General features: G+C 42.8%; 1 protein-coding gene across 10 annotated transcripts in view; it reads right to left on the bottom strand.

Annotated features, from left to right (window-relative positions):
• The window catches only part of LOC148040555 (uncharacterized protein At2g34160-like), a 186,519-nt gene that overhangs the window by 34,582 nt on the left and 131,666 nt on the right, over positions 1 to 20,271 (bottom strand). Inside the window, exons 4-6 of one of the 10 annotated variants that reach the window (XR_015694980.1) lie at positions 7,635 to 7,699; positions 7,361 to 7,511; positions 6,240 to 7,227 (exon numbers count right to left, since the gene is read on the bottom strand). Coding sequence is in view for 9 of the 10 variants with exons in the window: in XM_087700802.1 (XP_087556928.1) it covers positions 7,419 to 7,511; positions 7,635 to 7,699 (158 nt within the window). In the remaining variant the exon portion in view is untranslated. Of the gene's footprint in view, positions 1 to 6,239; positions 7,512 to 7,634; positions 7,700 to 12,027; positions 12,065 to 20,271 lie in introns of those variants that run through there. The other 9 variants (XM_087700836.1, XM_087700844.1, XM_087700848.1 and 6 more) reach the window with 9 other exon arrangements.

The raw sequence follows: 20,271 nt of genomic DNA, 5'->3' as shown, positions 1-20,271 counted from the left end.
ATGCAAGAATCTTGGCTCAAATTTGGGATTGAGCCTCATTGAAACATTATTGGCTTATCTGTCAAATTTGATATCATGCTCAAAGCACAAATTCCCTTACTTGATTCATTTCTATTCTAGAGGCCCAAGCTTTAGTTCCTTTACAAGGGATTTATGTGATCCTTGTAAAGAATCATTAGAATGAGTAAATTCCTTGATGTTAATTCTTTGTTATACTAGATTGTAAAATACATTAAACATACCCTCATTATACTATTCATTCTTCATAACTAAAACTAAGACTATCTTGAATGAATTATTTTTGCTAGATTATATGGGGAATCATTACATAAGTTTCATCATATTGGTACAACTTCTTAGGTTTGTTTAAGATGGGAGTTGAATAATGCCAAAATTTCTAAACACTAGTAGAAGCTGATGTGATTTGACCTTTGGTGTTTGCACTACTAGAGCATAAATGAATTCGTTATTTCAAATTGTGTTCACACTGAAAAACCATGGAGCTAGCTATTTTGTGAACTACTTCAAAATCAATGTGTTCACACTACAGTGTAAAAAACTAGTTGTTACAAGGTCAAAAGGTCAGTTTCTATGCAACTTTCAAGTGCCAATTTGAAGGGCAAAAATTATTAGAAATATTCCAAAAATATTATTGTGATTTGAGCTTATCATGGAATTTATTCCCAATAAAAATTTATAGAAATGCAAGAGGAAAATTTGTTGATTTTAGACCCATATTTTAATGTTTTTCGAGCAATATGAGCATCATTTGACGTCCTTTTTCAATCTTTCTTGTTGGACAACTGATGTATGACATATAGGCATGATGTATGGATGTGTTTGACAACATTTAGACACATTTATGATAGCTATATCATTGGAACTCGTTTTACACTTATTTTTGTAGGTATTATTCATATTTTTTTGTCTTGAATTTGAGTGGTTGATACTCGGGACTTGTTCATCTGCTTGAATATGGTTTGGCATACTGTATATTGCTACTTTTTTTGAAATTGCAGAAGTCGTAATGTTAGAAATGGCACAAATTACTCAAATTTTTGGTGATAAGTTGACAAAAGGTAATTACAGTGTATAGTCCTATTGCACGGAAAAATTTCTGAGAGAGAGGTCTATGGGATGTCCTAACAAGTTTAGGATGGAAAAAATAATACCTATAAAGATTGGGTAAGTAAAAACGAAAAGGTTTTGTCTTGGATTTCTATATGCATTTCAGGGACCTTGATCCCGTACATCAAGAAGACTAGCACATGTAAAGAAGCTTAGGAGATTGTGGAGAAAATGTATGGCACTTGCACAAAGGCAAGAAAGATACAACTAAAGTAGAGAATGCATGGTGTATGGCATGAAAATCAAAGTTTAGTGATTATGTTGTGGAGGTAAAGCAGATTTCATAGGACTTTACTTCAATAAATGCACATGTAAATGATGATTTGATTTCTCTTACCTTGAATGAACTAGACCTATATACAAGTCCCTTAACACTTATATTTCTATGAGAGAAGGTTCTATGGATAATTTTGAGGATTTTGCTACCTTATTGCTTAATGAAAAAATATAGTTGGGTTTGAATACATCTAGTAGCGAAAAAATTGCTAGTCATAACAATGTATTCTACCATCAAAGAGGTTGTGGTAGCTCATCTCAAGAGCTAGAGAATCTTTATATGGTAGTGTAGATAGCTTTGCTCGTGGTCGTAGCTCTTTTGGTTGTGGAGACTTTATGGCTAAAGAAAGAGGGAGATCCTTTTCTAGAGGTAGAGGATGTTCTAGCCCTCCTAAAGATGGTGCTTGTCATTATTGTGGACAGTTTGGCCATTTTGAGAAGGAATGCTATTATAAAAGAATTCAATGTCTAAAGGTTGTAGAAGGACACATTATGGTCATTCTCTAGGTGGCTATGGAGGCATATGCTATGGTTGTAAAGGTGATATATCACCTAGAGATCATCTCTTTGCTATGGACCATGCACTTGGTAGCATGATATATCCCCCTAGAGAGGATGATTGGTTTTTGAATTCAAGAGCTATGAATTATATGACACATCATGCAAAATGGTTTAACAAGAAGAAATGAATGCAAAGTGAAGAGTATGTTGATATGGGAGATGATACTTTACATAAGATTACACACATTGACAGTGCTCCATTGGTGACTAGAGATAGGGATAGACAATAAGCTTGGAGATATCTTGTATATGCTTATCAAAATAAAAATTTAGCTTAAGTTGAAAAAATGGTTGATTAAGGGCTACAAGTAAGATTCAATAAATATGGTTGCTTCATTTAAGAGTTTAAAAATGGAAAACCTAGTAGCTTGATTGCTCGTGGCCAAAAGAAAGGCAAGTTGTTTGCCTTGGATCTAGATACTCATGTTATACAAATTTCTACGTATGTGGAGACTGGATCTGGACAAGACAAGAATGTTGAGTTATGGCATAGATGAATGGGACATGTTAACTTGGAAAGGTTGAAACAAATGCAATCGAGATAGGTTGTTCGTGGCCTTCCATGTTTGGCTATGTCAACTATGATCATGTATGTAAGACATGTTAGTTTCGTAAGTAGTCTAGACTCCCATTTCCAAAGAGGGGGAGAATCAACACTTATCCTTCGACAATGGCACATTTGAATATTTGGGATTCATGTCAAAATGTTTCTTTGACAAGCAACATGAAAGTGAGGCTTTTGAAAAGTTTTTAAAATTCAAAGCTATGAAAGAAAAGCAGTTTGAAAGTTACATAAAGTATTTGATATTGGATAATAGAGGTGAATATGTATCAAATGAATTCTTTGACTACTTGAGATATCATGGGATTAAGAGACATATTACATGTAAATATACACCATAGTGTAGAATGGTATTGTAGAAAGAAAAAATATAATTATTGTTGAAGTTGCAAGAGCTATAATAAACCAAATACATATACAAAGGACTTATTGGACAAAGGAAATATCTACTACATTTTATATTATGAATATGAAGCCTAGAGTATTAACTCATTACATGTCACCATTTGAGATGATGTATGAAAGAACACCTATAGTTGTATATTTCAGGGTGAGTAGTTGTGTATACTATGTTATTAATGTCTTGAGGATGAAAATGGAACCAAAGGCTATCAAATATATTTTCCTTGTCTATCTAAATGAAAAGCAGGATTATAAATGCTATGATTTTGTCACTCGAGAGGTCTACATAAATAGGGATGCAAGATTCAATGAATATGAGTCATGGTATAGACCTACAGTTGTAGTTAAGATGGATATTTATGAGACAATGATTATGATGATCATGGAAAGAAAATTACTGCAAATAACAATCAAAGAAATCAACACATTGAGGATGTGTTTGTCCCTTAAGACAATGAAGAAAGTAATTGGAGTTACAGCCCATGGAGTGACACGTTGAGAAGTGCACAAAAGAAGGCAGAAATAACATAAGGAAAGAAGCCTATGGGTGAGAGTTTAGAGGATGAGTCTATGGATGATGAGTCTAGGATACCTTGTATTAGAACTCCAAGAATAAAAAGTGCAAAAAAGTGTGTACTACCACATGCAAGAACGGTTGAGATGTCTAGTGCACCTCAATTGAGAAGATAGAAAAAAGTAACACATAGTTGACAGATTGACATATAATGGCTTTATGAAAATACATTATGTGTACATAGTATCTTATGTACAACATGTACATCCTACTTACTTTCAAGAAATAGTCAAAAGTAAATATTGAAAGAATGCAATGAATGAGAAAATGGATGCATGGACCAAGAGCAAGACTTGGGACTTAGTTGAGTTGCCTTATGACATGAAAACAATCAGTAGTAAGTTGGTTTATAAGGTTAAAGTGTAAGTCAGGATGGTACTTTGAAAAAGATACAAAGCAATTTTAGTTGCAAAGGGTTATACGGACATATGGATTGAACTATGAGAAGACTTGTAGTTCAATTGCAAAGTTAACTACAGTTAGATAAGTGATTGCCTTGGATTCAATTTATGACTAAAATTTATATCAAATGGATATCAAGAATACTTTCTTGAATGGTAGATTGAAAGAGGAAGTATATATGAAATAGCTTGAAGGATATATGTATCATAAGTATTTGCATTATATATGCAAGATAAGGAAGGTATTGCATGGATTAAAGCAAGCACCGAGCTTGGTATAAGAGGATTAGCAAGTTTCTATGCAACATGGGATTTCAACAAAGCATAGTTGATTACTCACCCTATGTTAGACATATGAAGGATGAAATGGTGGTGATTATCATCTAAATTAATGATCTTATCATAACAGATACTATTAAAAGAGAAATTGTTGAAGTAAAACATTATTTACACAAGGAGTTTGACATTAAAGATCTTAGAATGTTAAGGTACTTTTAAGCATTGAAGTAATTGGCACTCTACATGGAACTCAGTTGGTGCAAAGTAAATATTCATTGAAAATGTTAGAGAAGTATGCAATGACAACATGTAAGCCAATTGATACACCGTTGAATCAATAAAGATAGTTGATCATGGACAATATGTTTGAGGATATTACTATGTTTATAAATATAGTTGATAGTTTGATCTACTTAATTATAATAAGATTGAAATTTAGCTATTCAATGGGAGTGATAAACCAATTTATGCAAAGTCCATGAAAATCACACTTGTATGCAATGAGAAGAGCGTTGAGATATGTCAAGACAATTAGCTATGGTTTATTCTATGAGAAAGGGAGCAAGCCTACATTGTTTAGATGCGCAAATATAGATTGGTCAAGATGTGTTATGGATAGAGGATCCACTAATGATTATACTTTTTCATTTGGTTTGACCATGGTGAGTTGGAGCAACAAGAAACAACCCACATTTTCTTTGTCAAGCATGGAAGCAAAGTGTAGAGAAATGGCATTGATAGCATGTGAGCCAATATGGCTAAAACTACTTCTATATGATATGGGAATTAAGACAAATTGAGTTATCATGTATTATGATAACATTAGTAGCATTATGCTTGCAAAGAACCTAGTCTATCATACAAGAATAAAGCATATTAAAATGCACTATATTTCATCAAACAAAAAGTCATGGATGAAGAGAGAGACTTGGTATACATCAAAACCAATTACCAAGCCGCATATATCTTTAACAAAGCATTCAATAAAGATAAGTTTGAGTACTTTAAAAGCGCACTTTGGAGTATTATATTTGCAAGCTTATTCTAAGCTTGAGAGGGGAGTGTTGAGAAATATAGCATAAACTAATTCATATCCTATGGTTGTATGAAATGTAGAAAAGATTTATGTGTAGAGTATCATAAAGTCAAAGTATCTATCCACTTTGGGAGATGCTCATTATGGTCATTGAGAAATGAGAAGGATGATAAAGAAGGAGAAGATGTATTATTGAGCCTCCATATCTTGTGTGCTATCTCCCTTCCGTTACGCATCTAAAATGAAAAGTGATTGCTACAACCTTGGAAATAAAGTTAGGACTTATACCTCACTAGACATCCATTCCTCAATGGTCAGTTAGTTCATCTTATGCCAAATTAGCATAAACAAGATGCCATATAGGAGGGTGCCCCATTCTAGTTTGGATCACCCCACAATGAATGTAACCTTAAAAAACCTATTAAAATTATTGTATATCCTAAACAAACTAGAAGCTTAATCGTATTTCTTGATGAAATCTAGGGTATGCATCTTTGAACCCTAGATCCAACTTCACATCATGTTTGCCTACAAGCACGAGTGCATAACCTTGATCTTAATGCTGGCCTAATCCATCGTGGCTTGCTAGCACCAGTCATAATGGAAAGAACCCTCTACATGGTACCTCATAGCTCTTGTTGTCAGCACAATCAAGGTTAATAGAAATATAAAATGTACCCAAATCATCCTTTCCAAATGATTTAATAAGCATAGATGATGTTTCACAAAAGTTGTATTTGGCAACATGCTTTGAATTAAATTATTAACAGCCATACATGGTGTTTGTAAGAGAACATGCATTCACTGAGGTAATAACAAACACATGCAATTGCACAAAATGTTTACCATGGAACTAGTAAGTAGCATGTTCAGAAAACCATGAAAAATAAGACATGAACGATACTTTGCACAGGAGGTTCTAAAGGTAATGCCCCCCCATGTATCTGCTCTAGAAGCAAAAGCAACAGGGGTGCCACTCTTACTCTGTTGAGCAAGCATAGTGATGGAAAACGTAAGACATACAATTAAAATCAGACCTCTATTCATGAGAGGGTAAATCAACACAACTTGTTGATGCGAAACTCTGTTTAAGAGGTTCTGGACCCCAGACACGAATGATGGTCCAGGATAGCAGAGAAGTTCACAGTAGATACATTTAAGATCGTATCTTATGGACAGAAGTATTGCTGCATCATCACGAGTCCTGACGCCACCATCATGGTCACTTCAGGAGGCGCTCAGTATGAGATGGAAAAGAGCCACTAGAACACAGGTTAGGAGAACCATGTGACAACACCCTAAACTGCATTTGTAGTATATGCCACAAGGCTGCTCGCGTACATTTCAGGTGCACGGTGGGACAACACTCTGGAAAAGAACCACTAGCACACAGGTTAGGAGAACAATGTGACAGCAACCTAAACTGCATTTGTTGTGAGTATACACCACAAGGCTGCTCACATACATATCAGGCGCAGGGTGGGGCAACTCTCTTAATGTATTTCACTAAGACCTAAGAGGTTGTAACTTGATACTTGGATGCTTTAGCTCTCTGTGCCTCAATCTCTAGCTAGTTAAGTGCAGTAGCCATTCTCTTTCATAAGTACTCATATCATTTTCAACAAGCATGCATCTCTGATACTGAGAGGCATGTCCCCAAAGCAATGATTGGAAAAAATAAATCATAGATCCTTCCTGAAAGGCACACACCCATCACCTTAGACACCAGTTGATATAGTACAACGGTATCCCTTGTTACATTCAAGCCTTGTGCTTTGTCTATGATTCCAGATAATGTACTGTTGACAATATTTCTTTTACTTTTGCAACAATGATCTTTGCAGTTTGACAAAAGCATGAAGCTCAAAATTCTGAGTTTTGTCCGGAGTGTAGTCCCTGTTTAGCCATCATAAACTAATTATATCTCGTAGGGAACAGGCAATGATGTTGACTCAAACATCAAACTAAGTAAGCATCTTTTGTCCATTGGGTCCAGCAAGCATGAACCCTGTATAACACGTGGTAATGTCTTTTATTAAGTAAACAGCTACAAGACTAGAAATCCCTGCAAAAATTTTCGATATCTCTTCTCACTTCAAGAAGAGCAGAAGCTTATAATCATAAGCAACAAAGAATTTAACTGATGACTTCGAGCTTGGAGACTTCATCAATTGGCATTCTATGTCAATCGTTGTCAAACTAGTCAACTTCCTCCGAAATATCTGACTCGTCTCCATTCTCAGCTGCCATCAGCTCATCAAACTGACTGGATTTTACTAAGACTATATTAATCTGAACCGGAGGAAAACAGAAATGAGTATTATTAATACTCACATTGAAATAATACTTGATATGTTTTATAATGCATGGATTTCGAATGCATGCATTGCAACTTGCAAATGGAATAAGGATCACCTTTGCTTTCTGAATCATGCGTTCCCTTGTCTCATCTTTTACAGCCATGGTTGAGGTTGAGATTTCTGCAAGAAAACTCTCCAGTTATAGCTGACACGTGTATAAGTGGATTGCACAATCATGTGCACAAACGCACATACATAGTTTAATATTTTGCCAATACTTTTATTCTTGTACAAGGCATTTTGAGAAGCTCTCTGCACCAAGACACATTGAAGAACTAGCAGAATAAGAATTTCAAAATCAGTCTAGAAGCAAAGGGCAGACTGTTCTCAGTAACCACACAGCTAGACCCAAAAATTGCCCAACTAAGTTATATTCTACTAGGGTGTGAATGGATGTTTCCTACTGTGTAGTTTAAAAACAACAAAGTTTGATCAGCACTGGGAAACCACATCAACATGCTTTCATAATATTGATCAATCATCAGAGGACTCTCACAAAAGCTCACTTCTGGCTTGACATTATTCATTTTGTGGGTGAGAAAGTAATTTGTGCACAGCATTTTGCCAATCATGGCTTGCTTTTAGCAAACATTTACCAAGCAGACTGAATAAACTTCTCGAAGGCATACGGCAAAAGATTCAACACGCTTGGAGACAAGTTTGATGAATGTTCCATCATGGGCCTTCCAAAGATGGAGACTGCTTCATTCGGCCATCTTTTCTGCATAGAACTGTCTACAGCCATTCTTGTTTCGACATTCTTCCAGCATGGCAGAAGCAGCCTTTCAGCCCCTCATCTGGAGATCTTTTATCACACTTCCCTTAATGCTACACTGTGCATCAGGATAGTAACCACCCAACCCAGCTGCTATTCTATCAGCATGGTGACATTTTTGCCACCTGCCTACTAGACACTCTCCAATGCCTTCATGTGCCACCAGAGATGATTGCAAAAGTTTGGGCAGGCAGCTTGATCAGGTCCTAACGATTGACTTGGTTAGAGATATTTTGGCCTTTTGGCACTTGACACTCTTGATGGTGCATCTCAATAAGCCATGTTTAGTTTCAATTCTTGAGTCTTGACATTTTCCTCACCCTCGGTAATTCTCATGGATTAACTCTGCAGAGGGCATGGATGCAGCTCACTCCAATATGACAAGGTACAATGACCATAGCCCCAATTTGGTAATCCTGATCCCTCTTGGTGTCATTTGTATTGAAGTCCCCACAAATGCTTATAGAGAGTTCTTAACACCCCTCAACAGCTAGAAATCCCTTTCCATTCACTAGACACAGCTTCATTGGCAGGTGTTCTTTATTTGACGTGGGCGCAAATTTCAGCCTCAAACAATTTCCATGCCCTTTTAGTTGGGGGCATATTGCAGCTGCATAAGGCCTCTGCCCCAGAAGTCATTATTGAGAGAGACCTCCTTGAGATACCTTACCTTGTCATTGCTTCTGGAATTTGCCTACACTCATGCAGTATACACAAAGATGGTTTAGTGCACTGATATTCTCTGCATTATCACTTCCTGTTTTTTTTTTGGAGTGTGTACCTGTCTGGCGCAGGCGGGGGGATTGGTGCGTGGGTGTGATTCATGCAAGAGGCCGTCTGGCCAGTAGGTGAAGTCCATATACACCATTGGAAAATCAAAACCCCAAAATACACAAGGTCTACAGCCCTTGAACACTAAAACTATCCAACACTGTCATGCATGAACTGTGATTAAAGTCACGTGAAAACTCTCTAAACAGGGAGCACTTACATCATGCAAGATACCCTTGTTTATAGGCCCTTTTGGCTTCTTGCAAACATTTATTAATGATTTCATCTCTCTCCCTGTCCCCCAACCCCATGCAGGTCCAACATGGTTCCAGCACCAGGGATTATGTACTGGGTCCCCCCCATGCTTACTCCTCATATTGAGGATCTAATGGTATCTCCATGGCCCATTGGAGTAGATGTGGATCATGCTTACCTATCATCTACAGTGGATTTTCAGTTCACACAGGGAAAGATCCCCGACAATTTCCAGGCACACAAGACACTACTTCTCCAAAGAGAATGAGGGTATTTACTCCAGAGATCTTCAGATTGTTCACCCATCCCCACTATTTGAGCTCATAGAACATTTCAACGAGGCCTTACATGCAATAGCATGTATGGCCTTCCCTCTCCCACATCCCACACAATGACTTCCCTCAAGGCTGATGCTCTCAAATACATGGTAGGCAGACAGCACAGATCATGTCCATTACATCTCTTGACATGGGACAATATGCAGCCAGTCTTTATATAGTAGCAGATCAGCCTTCTCTCCCTAATCCGCCAGCACCCTACCCATAGATAGGTACCTTCTTCACAGAGAGTATGGTTTGGACAGCCACTATGGACTTTGCATGGGTAAGGCATAGGATCATAATGACTTGGTAGCCGAGCACTTGAGACCTGCTAGAGATATGGTGGCAATAGTTCTTTCATGCACATTTGATAGAGCCATGTGTTGAGGCTTCCTAGAGCTGGAATACTAATGCTATTGTGCCTATTCTCAAGCCAAGTGATCCTACTTTACCTAGTAATTATGGGACTATCATAATTGGCCACACATTGGCCAAGTTACTGCTGCTTTGTGAATTTCTATAAAGCTTTTGATACAGTTCCAAGAGCCACATTTAATGTGCATGTTATATGATATGGGAGTGGTTGGAAAGCTCAATTGGGGCATTCTCGCATTGTAAGAGGGTGCTTGGCAAAGTATGGACACTTGAGGGTCTTTCGACCCCCATTCACTCCACCAGAGTGAAGTGGGGATGTCCTTTTTAAGCTAAAAATGGTGTATTGCACATTAAACCTTAATTAGCTCATTAAAACAGCCCCAAAACTTAAAAATTACCAAAGTTTTTTGATCCCATAAGCAAACACCCAAATTGTGGGAGGATCTAGATCTATAAATAGGATGTTGCCCAGCTACTTGCTCCATCCCTTGTTTTGCAGGTTACCGCAGTTCATCCCTTGTCATTATGTGACTGCCAGCTCCTCTTTTGCTGTTGCCCATCCATTCCTCATCACCTCCAAGTGCTACCATGATCATCCAAAGGCTGGCCACACCTGCATTTGGTTCCAACTCGCCATCACTCCAGCCCTCTATTCTATTATTACAGCCCTTGTTTGAGTGTTCACAGGTCCTCTCCTAGTCATTAGGACCTCATGGACTGCTGCATTTTCATCCTTGCAGGCTGGCTTCTTGTTGCTCATCATCTGATGTACTTTTCAGCATCATCCTGATCTACATTTGCATTTGCAGCAGATCATTTTTACATTTTCAACGCTTTTCTTCATCATCTCTACTCTAACTAGTGGTTATTGCACTCCACATTCATCTCCAATGGACAACACAAATTAAAACCTCCCTCAACCCACTCCCGCAAGAGCCATCAGCTGTTGGATAGCTTTTCCCTTGAGCATTTCGTACACATTCATTCATTATTCCGTACTTTTCATTTATTCATTCATTTTGTATTAGATTCACCCAAAAAATCACACCATCCACAGCTATGGGTATTCTATCCACACCAAAGTTGAATCCAATTCCAATTCCCAAACCAACTTCAACTCCTTTCAGCAATGGTAGTGCCACTCCAAGGAGGTTGAGAGGGGGCCTTCCCTGAGGAGGTAGTACAAATTCTCCACCCCCTAGTATATGTGTTCATCAATGACTAGCCCCATTGGTGTAGTGAATCTTGGATCTTCCCCTCAATCGGTGCCTTATGGCATCTCTGATTGGTTCAATTATTACCTCCCACTAGACTAGTTTCTTAAAAGTCTAGGTCATCCGAAGGGACCTTAGGCTAATGTTTCTTTAACTTGCATTGCAATCTGAATGGAATACATTGAGATTCCTCGAATATTCTTCACTCTCCACTAGCCCCTTGCTATCAAGGATGTCTAGCAAACCTTCAAACCAATTTTCCCTTGGTTTGCTTGGTTGATTGGTTGTCAACTCTGCTCCTTGGGTGACAAATTCAGCTCCAAATGTCTATTGGCCAAATAGCCACTTGAATCTCCTGAAATTGCCCCTCTTTCGGTGACTGAAATTCAAGTCTCCAAGCTTAATTCTGAACGCACTTCCCGAGGTGGCTGTCAAGACCCTAATTTCTGTTGTAAATTAGGGTTTATAGCAGAGATTAATCAAAATCTCCACCTCCAATGGCTAATCTTGCTGGAAATTGCTAAGGAAGAATGGGAATAGAATAAAGGATGAGGGAAAATGTTGGAGAGAGAAAATTTTGATTTTTTTTACAAGAAAGGAGAGACATTGCACACTGTCCTGGAGCCTTCTACGACAATGGCTAATCTTGCTGGAAATTGCTAAGGAAGAACAGGAATGGGCTGAAGGATGCCAAAGAATGCTGAAGAGAGAGAAAATTATGACATCGAGTGCTGTCACCTGCTGTCCTGGAGCCTTCCACTACAGTCGCCAGCCCCTGTAATGTACCAAAGCTATCATCTAGAATTCTGAAGTTATAAATTCAGACCTCCTTACAACCATCTTATATATCAAACCATTCTCAAGAATGCTCACAAACAAGATGTTAAGACTAGTATGTTTTTTCAAGTCAGATAAGTTAGTAAGATTCTTAATAATTGGCTGTCAGCAAAACTAGGAGCTTACGATTAATAGGACATATAGTTTTTAATAAGTTAGTAGTTAGGGAGTTTTAACTCAGTTATATTAGTAGGGTTTAAAAGGTTTAACAAAGTAATATATGAAGATAATAAGTGTTAAAACATGTGGAAATTCTAGGTTATTTAATCAATAAGTTAGTTAGTCTAAAGGTAGGTTAGTGATAGGTAGCATAGATAGGTTAGATGCTAGTAAGTTAGTCTAAATGAGAATAATAACTTAAGAAAAAGAGTACAGACAAAGACATGGGAGAGGGTGACAGCCCAATAGGCCACCAATTAGAGCAGGTCTCCCCCACATCTCTCTTCCACATTTGCAGGATATCTCCTCTCCCCATTGGCATCATCTTCACTGCCTTAACATCTGCATCAGCCCTCAATCATTACCGTCATCGGGTCACTCTTCACTACATTGCCAAGTCCATGGTTGTTGCCCATGATTGGCATGATTGCTCCATGACTGTCAGCAAAGTAGGCAGCCCTTTCCTTCTTTTGAATCCATCTTCTCCTTGGCTACACTCATAGGTGGCATGGTTGCCAGCAAGACTGATGATGCGGCCATGATGCTGACCCATTCCCTTATCCCAACTATTATATAAGCCACACCCTTCTTTAAGGGGGCATGCTCGCACCTTCAACTAATATTCTCTTCCTCTCCTTATTATTATATGACAATGCACCACTTGGAATGGGCTACCTATTAGGCTAATAGGTGTGTTTGGCCTATATAGGGGGGAGAGAGAGAGAGAGAGAGAGAGAGAGAGAGAGAGAGAGAGAGAGAGAGACTCGCTGGCTGCCGTCTGACGCACGTCGCTTGTCCGTCTAGTCGCGGCTCCGTCATGCCTGTCACGCCTCGACTCCCTGCAATCGTTGCTTGCCGTTGGTCGTCGCTGGTGCTGCCTGCTATCGCTGTGGTCAACGCTGGACCTGCCTTGATCTTGCCTTCCGCTTGTGAGTTGTCGTCCATAACCCACAAGTCTTGTCGACTGCCTGCATCAGAGCTTGTCGCTCGACGGCCACACCCTCAGCAGCTCTGCTGAACCTGTCTGTACCTGCCGTTGCTGCGCCCGTCTGTACCTGCCGTTGCTACGCCTGTCGCAGTGCCCTTCAACTCTGCACCGTCGACGCCTGCCCTGTGCCTGACCCCTTGGCGCCTGCCCCGTCGACGTCTGACCTGTGCAGAGTGCTCCGCCTGTGGTTGACTGCTCTGCGTCAGCGTGCAGGGCTGACGCAGCCCCGTTTAAGCCTCCTGTGTTTGACCCGTTACACGGCGCCCCGGTTCATCTGCGCGTGTCTGTCCTGTTCTTCGTTGCAGTCCTGTTGCTGCAGCCGGGTGGTGCACTGATTTTGCAGGTTTGCGGGACCTGCAGAGCGAGTGAGAGAGAGAGAGACAACGAGAGAGAGAGAGAGAGCGAGAGAGCTCGCCCTCTGTGTGAAGACAGCAGTATGGCTGGCCTGGATTTGGATTTTCTTGACCGGACGGTGGCAGCCCTTGGCCCTGATTCCGATGCAGAGGAGCCGGAAGATATGGTGCCATGCACGGAGGAGTTGCCGCCGAGTTCTGAACAGCCGCCTGCCGGCAAACGCTCCAAGCATACACCTGATGAGCCAATGAGTCCTCCGGAACGCTCCTATGCGCAAGTGGCCTCTGATCCTGTGGATTCGCAGGAAATCGACTGGGAGCATTTGCTGGACTTCGCCAATACTCTGCTTGGCGATTATGTCCAGCATAATACCGAATCTTTTTCTGTTGCGGGAACGGATGATGTGCTGGAAGCCACGGTGGACCCCAAATCAGTCTTGCGATCCTTCTCGGTGTTCTATGACCGTGCAGTTATACTTTTCTTCACTGGCAGGATCCCAGTGCTTTCGCATATTCGCCAGTGGCTGCACCATCTATTGCAAGGGGAGTCTGTTGAGGAGATCTTCCTTGGACCTCGCGGGTTTTATGAGGTCCTGCTGAAATCGGAAACGCATCGCGCTGAGCTCCTGTCCAAGTTGCCGCCATTCTTTGATCGCCGCTTGGTTCATGTTGTGCCATGGCGCCCCATGGCCGACTTCCAGCGTCTGCTTCAATGCGAATGCCCGGTGTGGGTAGAGGTGGAAAACTGTCCGGTGGTCTATTGGCCCATGTTGAAGGATGCGATGGCAGTTGTGCGAACAGTGCTGGTTCCCCCAAGCCTCAGGGCGATGAACCGCAACCGTTTATGCATGCTATGGGACACGGCCAGGAAAAGGCCCGCGTGGCTTCGCCTCAATTGTTCGGGCATGCATCCTTTGTATTTTCGCTTAAAATGGGGCAACTTTGCGGGCCACTGCTTTTCATGTGGTAAATTGGGGCATTTCATGGCCGAATGCCCTGAAAAGCAATCGTCTTCGGAGGATGCGCAGGTTGTGCTGCCCAAGGACGACATGGTGCTGGATGCCACGCCCCAGGAAGCCCTTCAGTCTCCTCATGTCATGGATAAAGGCAAACAACAGGTCCTGAGTGTGGATTCCCGTCGCACTGACTGGATTGAGGCACGTCCTAAAAAAGGTAAAAAGTTGGATGCAGGCCTGGCAGATCCTGGGCCTCCCGCTTCCCAGGATTCCGTGCGCACGTATACGCGCCGGAAAGAAATGGCCACTTCACAGCAGGCTGCGCGTCCTATGGCCCCGTCGGGCCCCCGCAATCAATCTCCAAGGAGAGCCTATACCGACGGCCCCAGAGGCCCACCTACCAAGCTGGCATTCGATGCCAAAGGAAATGTTATTACACCCTGGGATCGGCGTTATCCCCGCCCCTCTCCCAAGGCAGTGGATTTCCCTTCTACCTCCAAAGCAGGTCGCCAGAATTCTTTTGCAGTATTGGCTGATTTTCTGGATGAGGGTGTCCTGGATGCTCTCGCGGAAAAGGTGAAATCGAGGCAGCAGGTGCCTCGTTCCTGACTTCCTTCTTTGAGGATACATGAAGATAGCCACGTGGAATGTGCGAGGCATTTGCTCTCGCCATAAGCAACATGCCATGTGGACCGTCTTGCACGAGAACCAGTGGGATGTATTGTGTGCAGTTGAGCACAAAAGTCACGGTGAAGCAGGAAAAGTGATGGATTGTCATGGATTCCGTCTGTTTTATGCAGGGACCCATGCTACGCACTATTCGGGCGTGCTGATGATTGTCCATGAGAAATATCAGCCTGTCCTTGTTAAAAATGATGTGCAGGGCCGCTTTCTGGTGATCGAAGTCTTATTTGAAGGAGAGATTTTATGGCTGTTGGGCCTCTATGCTCCGAATGATCCCGCATCCCGACGGGATCTTTGGTCCACTTTGCAGGGCTCCATGTCACTCGGCCGAAGGGGGTTCTTGATGGGAGATTTCAATATGTGTGTTGACTCTTCTCAGTCCACTTCAGGGCATTCGGTAATGGATACGCCGGAAAGCCGGGTGTGGAGTTCCTTTGCTTTGCACGTGCTCAAGCAAGATCTTTGGTCGTGGCTTCACCCTTCTTTTTCAGGGTTTACTTTTCATTCCGCACAATATGCAACTACCTGGTGGCGACTGGACAGAATGTATATCATGCAGGGCGATGATTTTCTTCCCGAGATGCTGGAAATGAAGGTCTTGCGGCAATATGCGTTGTCGGACCATTTCCCCCTCCAGCTTGAGATGCGGGCACACTCTATTGCACCTTTTGTGCAATTCCTGGATAGGCTCCCTTTACGTTTCAACTCCTCTTATTTGAAGCATTCAATTTTCTAGGGCTATATGCAGCAGCTGATTGAGAGGTTCTTATTGGACTTCGCCTCTGAGGGCTGGCCTTCATTTGCACGGCTGCTCTCTAATGTGCAGCGGGTTGCTCGCCAGTATGGGATCCATCATGCCTCGCTTTGCCGCCGACGTCGACATGCAGCAGAAGACTTACTGGCTTTGGTCCGTTCCTTGCTCCTGGATTCCCCTGATGATGATTTTCGGCTGTCTCTGGAGAGGCGGTTGGCCCATCTTATTCAAGTGTTTCAGTTGAAATCTTATCAACACGCCAAGCTGCACAACTTGATGGACACAATGCAAGATAGCGCCTGCCAGTCTCATAAGTTCTTTCGCGCCTTGCATGCGTCTCCGGCTCGCGAAAATATGACCAGACTCCAGGATTCGGAAGGTCGCATGGTCACGGATCCGCAGACCATTGTCACTATGTGCAGAAACTATTTTATGGAACTTCTTGGTTCCTCTTCCTCGCCTTCTAGCCAGGTTACGCATGCCCGCTCGGTCTTCTATCATCTGGTCCGCCAGCAGGTTCCAGTTGATATGCAAGCCGCTTTGGAGACGGATATTTGCGAGGAAGAGGTTATGGACGTTTTGTTGCACCTGCCGAATGATAAAAGTCCTGGCTGGGATGGTCTCACTAATGAATTCTTTCAGACCTCGGCCACGCAGTTGGTGAAGCCATTGGTGGCCATGTTTCAGCAGGTGTGGGAAACGGGGGTCATGCCCTCCTCATGGAAAGAAGGCCTTATCAAACTAATTCCAAAGGTCCCTTCGCCGTCAAAGTTGCAACACTGGAGACCAGTCTCTTTGATGGGCTCCATGTATAAAATCTACTCCAAAGTGCTGGCGAATCGGCTCCACAAGCACCTTCCAGCTATTGTGCATCCTCTCCAATATGGTTTCATTAAGGGCCGCAACATTCTGCATAATATCTTAAATGTGCAAATGGCTATTGATTATGCGTGGCACTCCGGTTAGGAAGTGGTATTGATCCAATTGGACTTGGAAAAGGCGTTTGATTATGTGGACTGGTCTTTCATTGCAGACCTCATGTCGGCTATGGGCTTTGGTACCCGAATGTCCCGATTGATCTACACCATTAGTGCTGAGACTTCCTCCAGAGTTATGCTTAATGGTGGAGTTACAGAGCCATTTGTCCTTGCACGCTCGGTCAGACAGGGTTGTCCTTTGAGCCCTCTCTTCTTTGCCCTGGCGACTCACCCGGTCCTTTCAATGTTATCCTCCATGGCAGCCTCTGCTCAGCTGGCCGGGCTGTCTCTTCCGTTGGGTCAGCACTTCGTTAGCCAATCTTTGGCTGATGACACCTTTATGATTTTGCAGGCGGACAGGGACAACATTCGAAGGGCATTAGATGTTTGGACACTCTTTGGTCAGGCCTCTGGGCTTTGCATCAATGCCCTTAAGTCAGCCATTCTCAGTTGTACGGAGCCTGATTTGCAGTCCTTAGGCTGGCAAGGCCAGGTGGTTTCCCGTGGCTCCATTGTCAGGCATCTTGGATACCCATTGGGGGTGGATGTACGGTCAAAAGCCCTGCTGGAGTGGATTTCACAAAAAGTGGCGGCGAAGTTTATGTATTGGAAGTCGCAAGCGTGGCCATTCCATGTCCGCCTCAAAGTGGCCCAGACAATCATGCTTCCAATGCTAACGTATTTCCTGCCTTTGTTGCCATGGACGCCTACTACTTTGAAGGCCCTCACTCATCCCATCCGTTTCATGCTATGGAAGAAGGATTCACTACAGGCCGGCATTTCCTGGATTTCATGGTCACACGCATGTACCCCTAAGCGCATGGGTGGAGGAGCTATTTTGGATGCATACACTCATATGTTAGCTCTCCGTTGGTCCCTTTTTCGTGCCATGTGTGTGGATCATCACCCATGGACCATCATAGCCCGTTATTTTCTTGAGGACAGCGGGCTCCGCCATGGCAACACACGGCTTCGGGCCTCCTGGTGGCATGTCCTTAATGCTGACTCTCGTGTTTCCAGTCCCTCTTCCTCTTTGTTACTGCACTTGGTCGGCTCTTGGAAAGTGGTGCTCCAAAAGGCCCGTTGGCACCCAGTAGGGGACCGCTTGCAGACTAACTCCTTTCAGCTGGAATTGTTGGCAGTATCGAGACTCCTTTCATGGGAAGATAAACATCAACTCAGACCAAGATTTAATCGCATGGCCCGTTTAGGTGTGACGTCGGTTGCGGATGCTACCCTTGCCACTCACAATGTCCTCGTATTATTTCGGACTGCTCGGCGACTCTTTAAGATCCTGCGTGGATACCGTGATTTGTGGGAGCAGCTTTCGTTGAAGCTTCAGGGTCGGCAACCCTTTCCTACCTTGACTGTGGATCGCCCTTGGCAGGACTGGGACCTTGCAGGCCGCCTGAGTCTGGAAAAGGCCTCTACTAATCAGGTGTATCATCTTCTTGTTCAAGATCACCAATGGCTGGGAGAGAAAGCTAACACTGTTTGGGGACTGCGGAAATCGCTGTCATGGTGGCACAAAACGCTGATGGAGGGCTGGCTAAATAAGACACCTTTCAAATGCAAGGTTTTTCTTTAGCGGGTGATGATTGGTGGTCTTCCTCTGGCCTCGGCCCTTGCCAAGCGTCGCATCTCGAATGGCAATTGTTTCTTCTATACCGCACCGGCGGAATCGGCCCGACATCGTTTTCTCTCTTGCCCGCTCGCCGAGAATATCTGGTCACTCTTGTTGCACATTTGGCGCGCGGTGGTGGGATCCTCGCTAACTCCTTTCGACTGGGTTTTTGTGCGCCCGAAGTATCCCGCACCGCCACAGTTGCATGAGAAGATCTTATTTCACTTTTTCAGATATTGGGGATGCTGGCACATTTGGACCACGCGCAATGCTTTTCTCTTTGATTCGGCCTCTAATGTACCCCGACATATTGCCAGGCTTAAAGGGCTCTTGCATTGGCAGCTAGATATCATCCGACACTCCGACTTGCTCCCTTGGGAGGATTTGCATCCGTGGCATATGGCAATTGCCTTTGGGTCGTTGCCATGATTGGTGTAACCTTTTCAGTGCATTACTACGGGGCTTCCCCACCCGTTGGCCTAGGGCCCTCGTGTATCTTGTAATCAGAAAAAAGAGAGAGAGAGAGAAAGAGAAAACCTCTTCACATGATGGCTTTGTGTCATCATGAATCTTGTAATCCAGTAATCTTGTATTTTTTTCGTAATTAATACAATTACCTTTTACGAAAAAAAAAAGAGAGAGAGAGAGAGAGAGAGAGAGAGAGAATCCTCCCCCTTCATCCATCAATTGACACAAAGTCGTATATATCATCCCCCCCCCCTTTCGTCTGTCGATTTGATCCGAATATATATATATATATATATATATATAGAGAGAGAGAGAGAGAGAGAGAGAGAGTTAGGAACTCCAAGATTATTCTCAATTTTATGATTTGGACATTGAAAGATGACTTATCAAACTTAATATTCATGAAAGAAAGAGAACAGAACAAAATGAGATACTACCCTGCCTGCACTTCTGTCTGGCGCCCCCCATCTGATGTGCTACCCCTGAGGTCGCACTAACCTAGGGCCTGCAGCCCATCCACCATGCTGTCCTCAGTGGACGCCTGGACCAGCACACATTGAACCACAAGGTACTGTGACCTGAAGAAGACGACCTGCAGTAGAGAGAGAGAGAGAGAGAGAGAGTTCCAGCAAGTGGAAGAGGTACAATGGATAGTAGCTAAATGTTGGGGCCTCGTGCCATGTCAAAGCTCAACACGATCTTCATAGATCAGGTGGTGGATGCCTTGGGGCCTGATTTGGATGATAAAGAGCGGGAAGAAATGGTTCGTTGTATGGGGATGTCTAACACAACCACGAATCCTTTCCAGCCTAGGATAAAGAGGATGTTTTGGATGCTACCATGGATACCAAGAATATATTGCACTCTTTTCCGACCTCTTATGAAAGAGAGGTCATCCTCTTTTTCATCAGTGGGATTCCAGCACTCTCCTGGATCCGCCAACGATTAAACTCCATTTTGCAGGGAGATTGTGTAGAGGACATTTTTGTTGGCTCACGTGGCTTCTATGAGATATTGCTCAAATCGACAAGCACTCAAGATGATCTTTTGGCCAAAGTCCCACTGTTCTTTGACAAAGGCATGGTGCATGTAGTGGCTTGGAGACCATTGGTGGACTTCCAACGATAGTTACAGTAGGAATGCCCGGTGTGGGTTGAAGTTGAATGCTGTCCTGCAGTCTAC

This window comes from Lygodium microphyllum, chromosome 2 (assembly GCF_053477565.2).
Source record: "Lygodium microphyllum isolate KBCC chromosome 2, Lygodium_microphyllum_v1.1.10, whole genome shotgun sequence".
Taxonomy (NCBI): domain Eukaryota; kingdom Viridiplantae; phylum Streptophyta; class Polypodiopsida; order Schizaeales; family Lygodiaceae; genus Lygodium; species Lygodium microphyllum.
The sequence above is the reverse complement of the archived record's forward strand: the minus strand, read 5'-3'. Positions and strand labels throughout refer to the sequence as shown.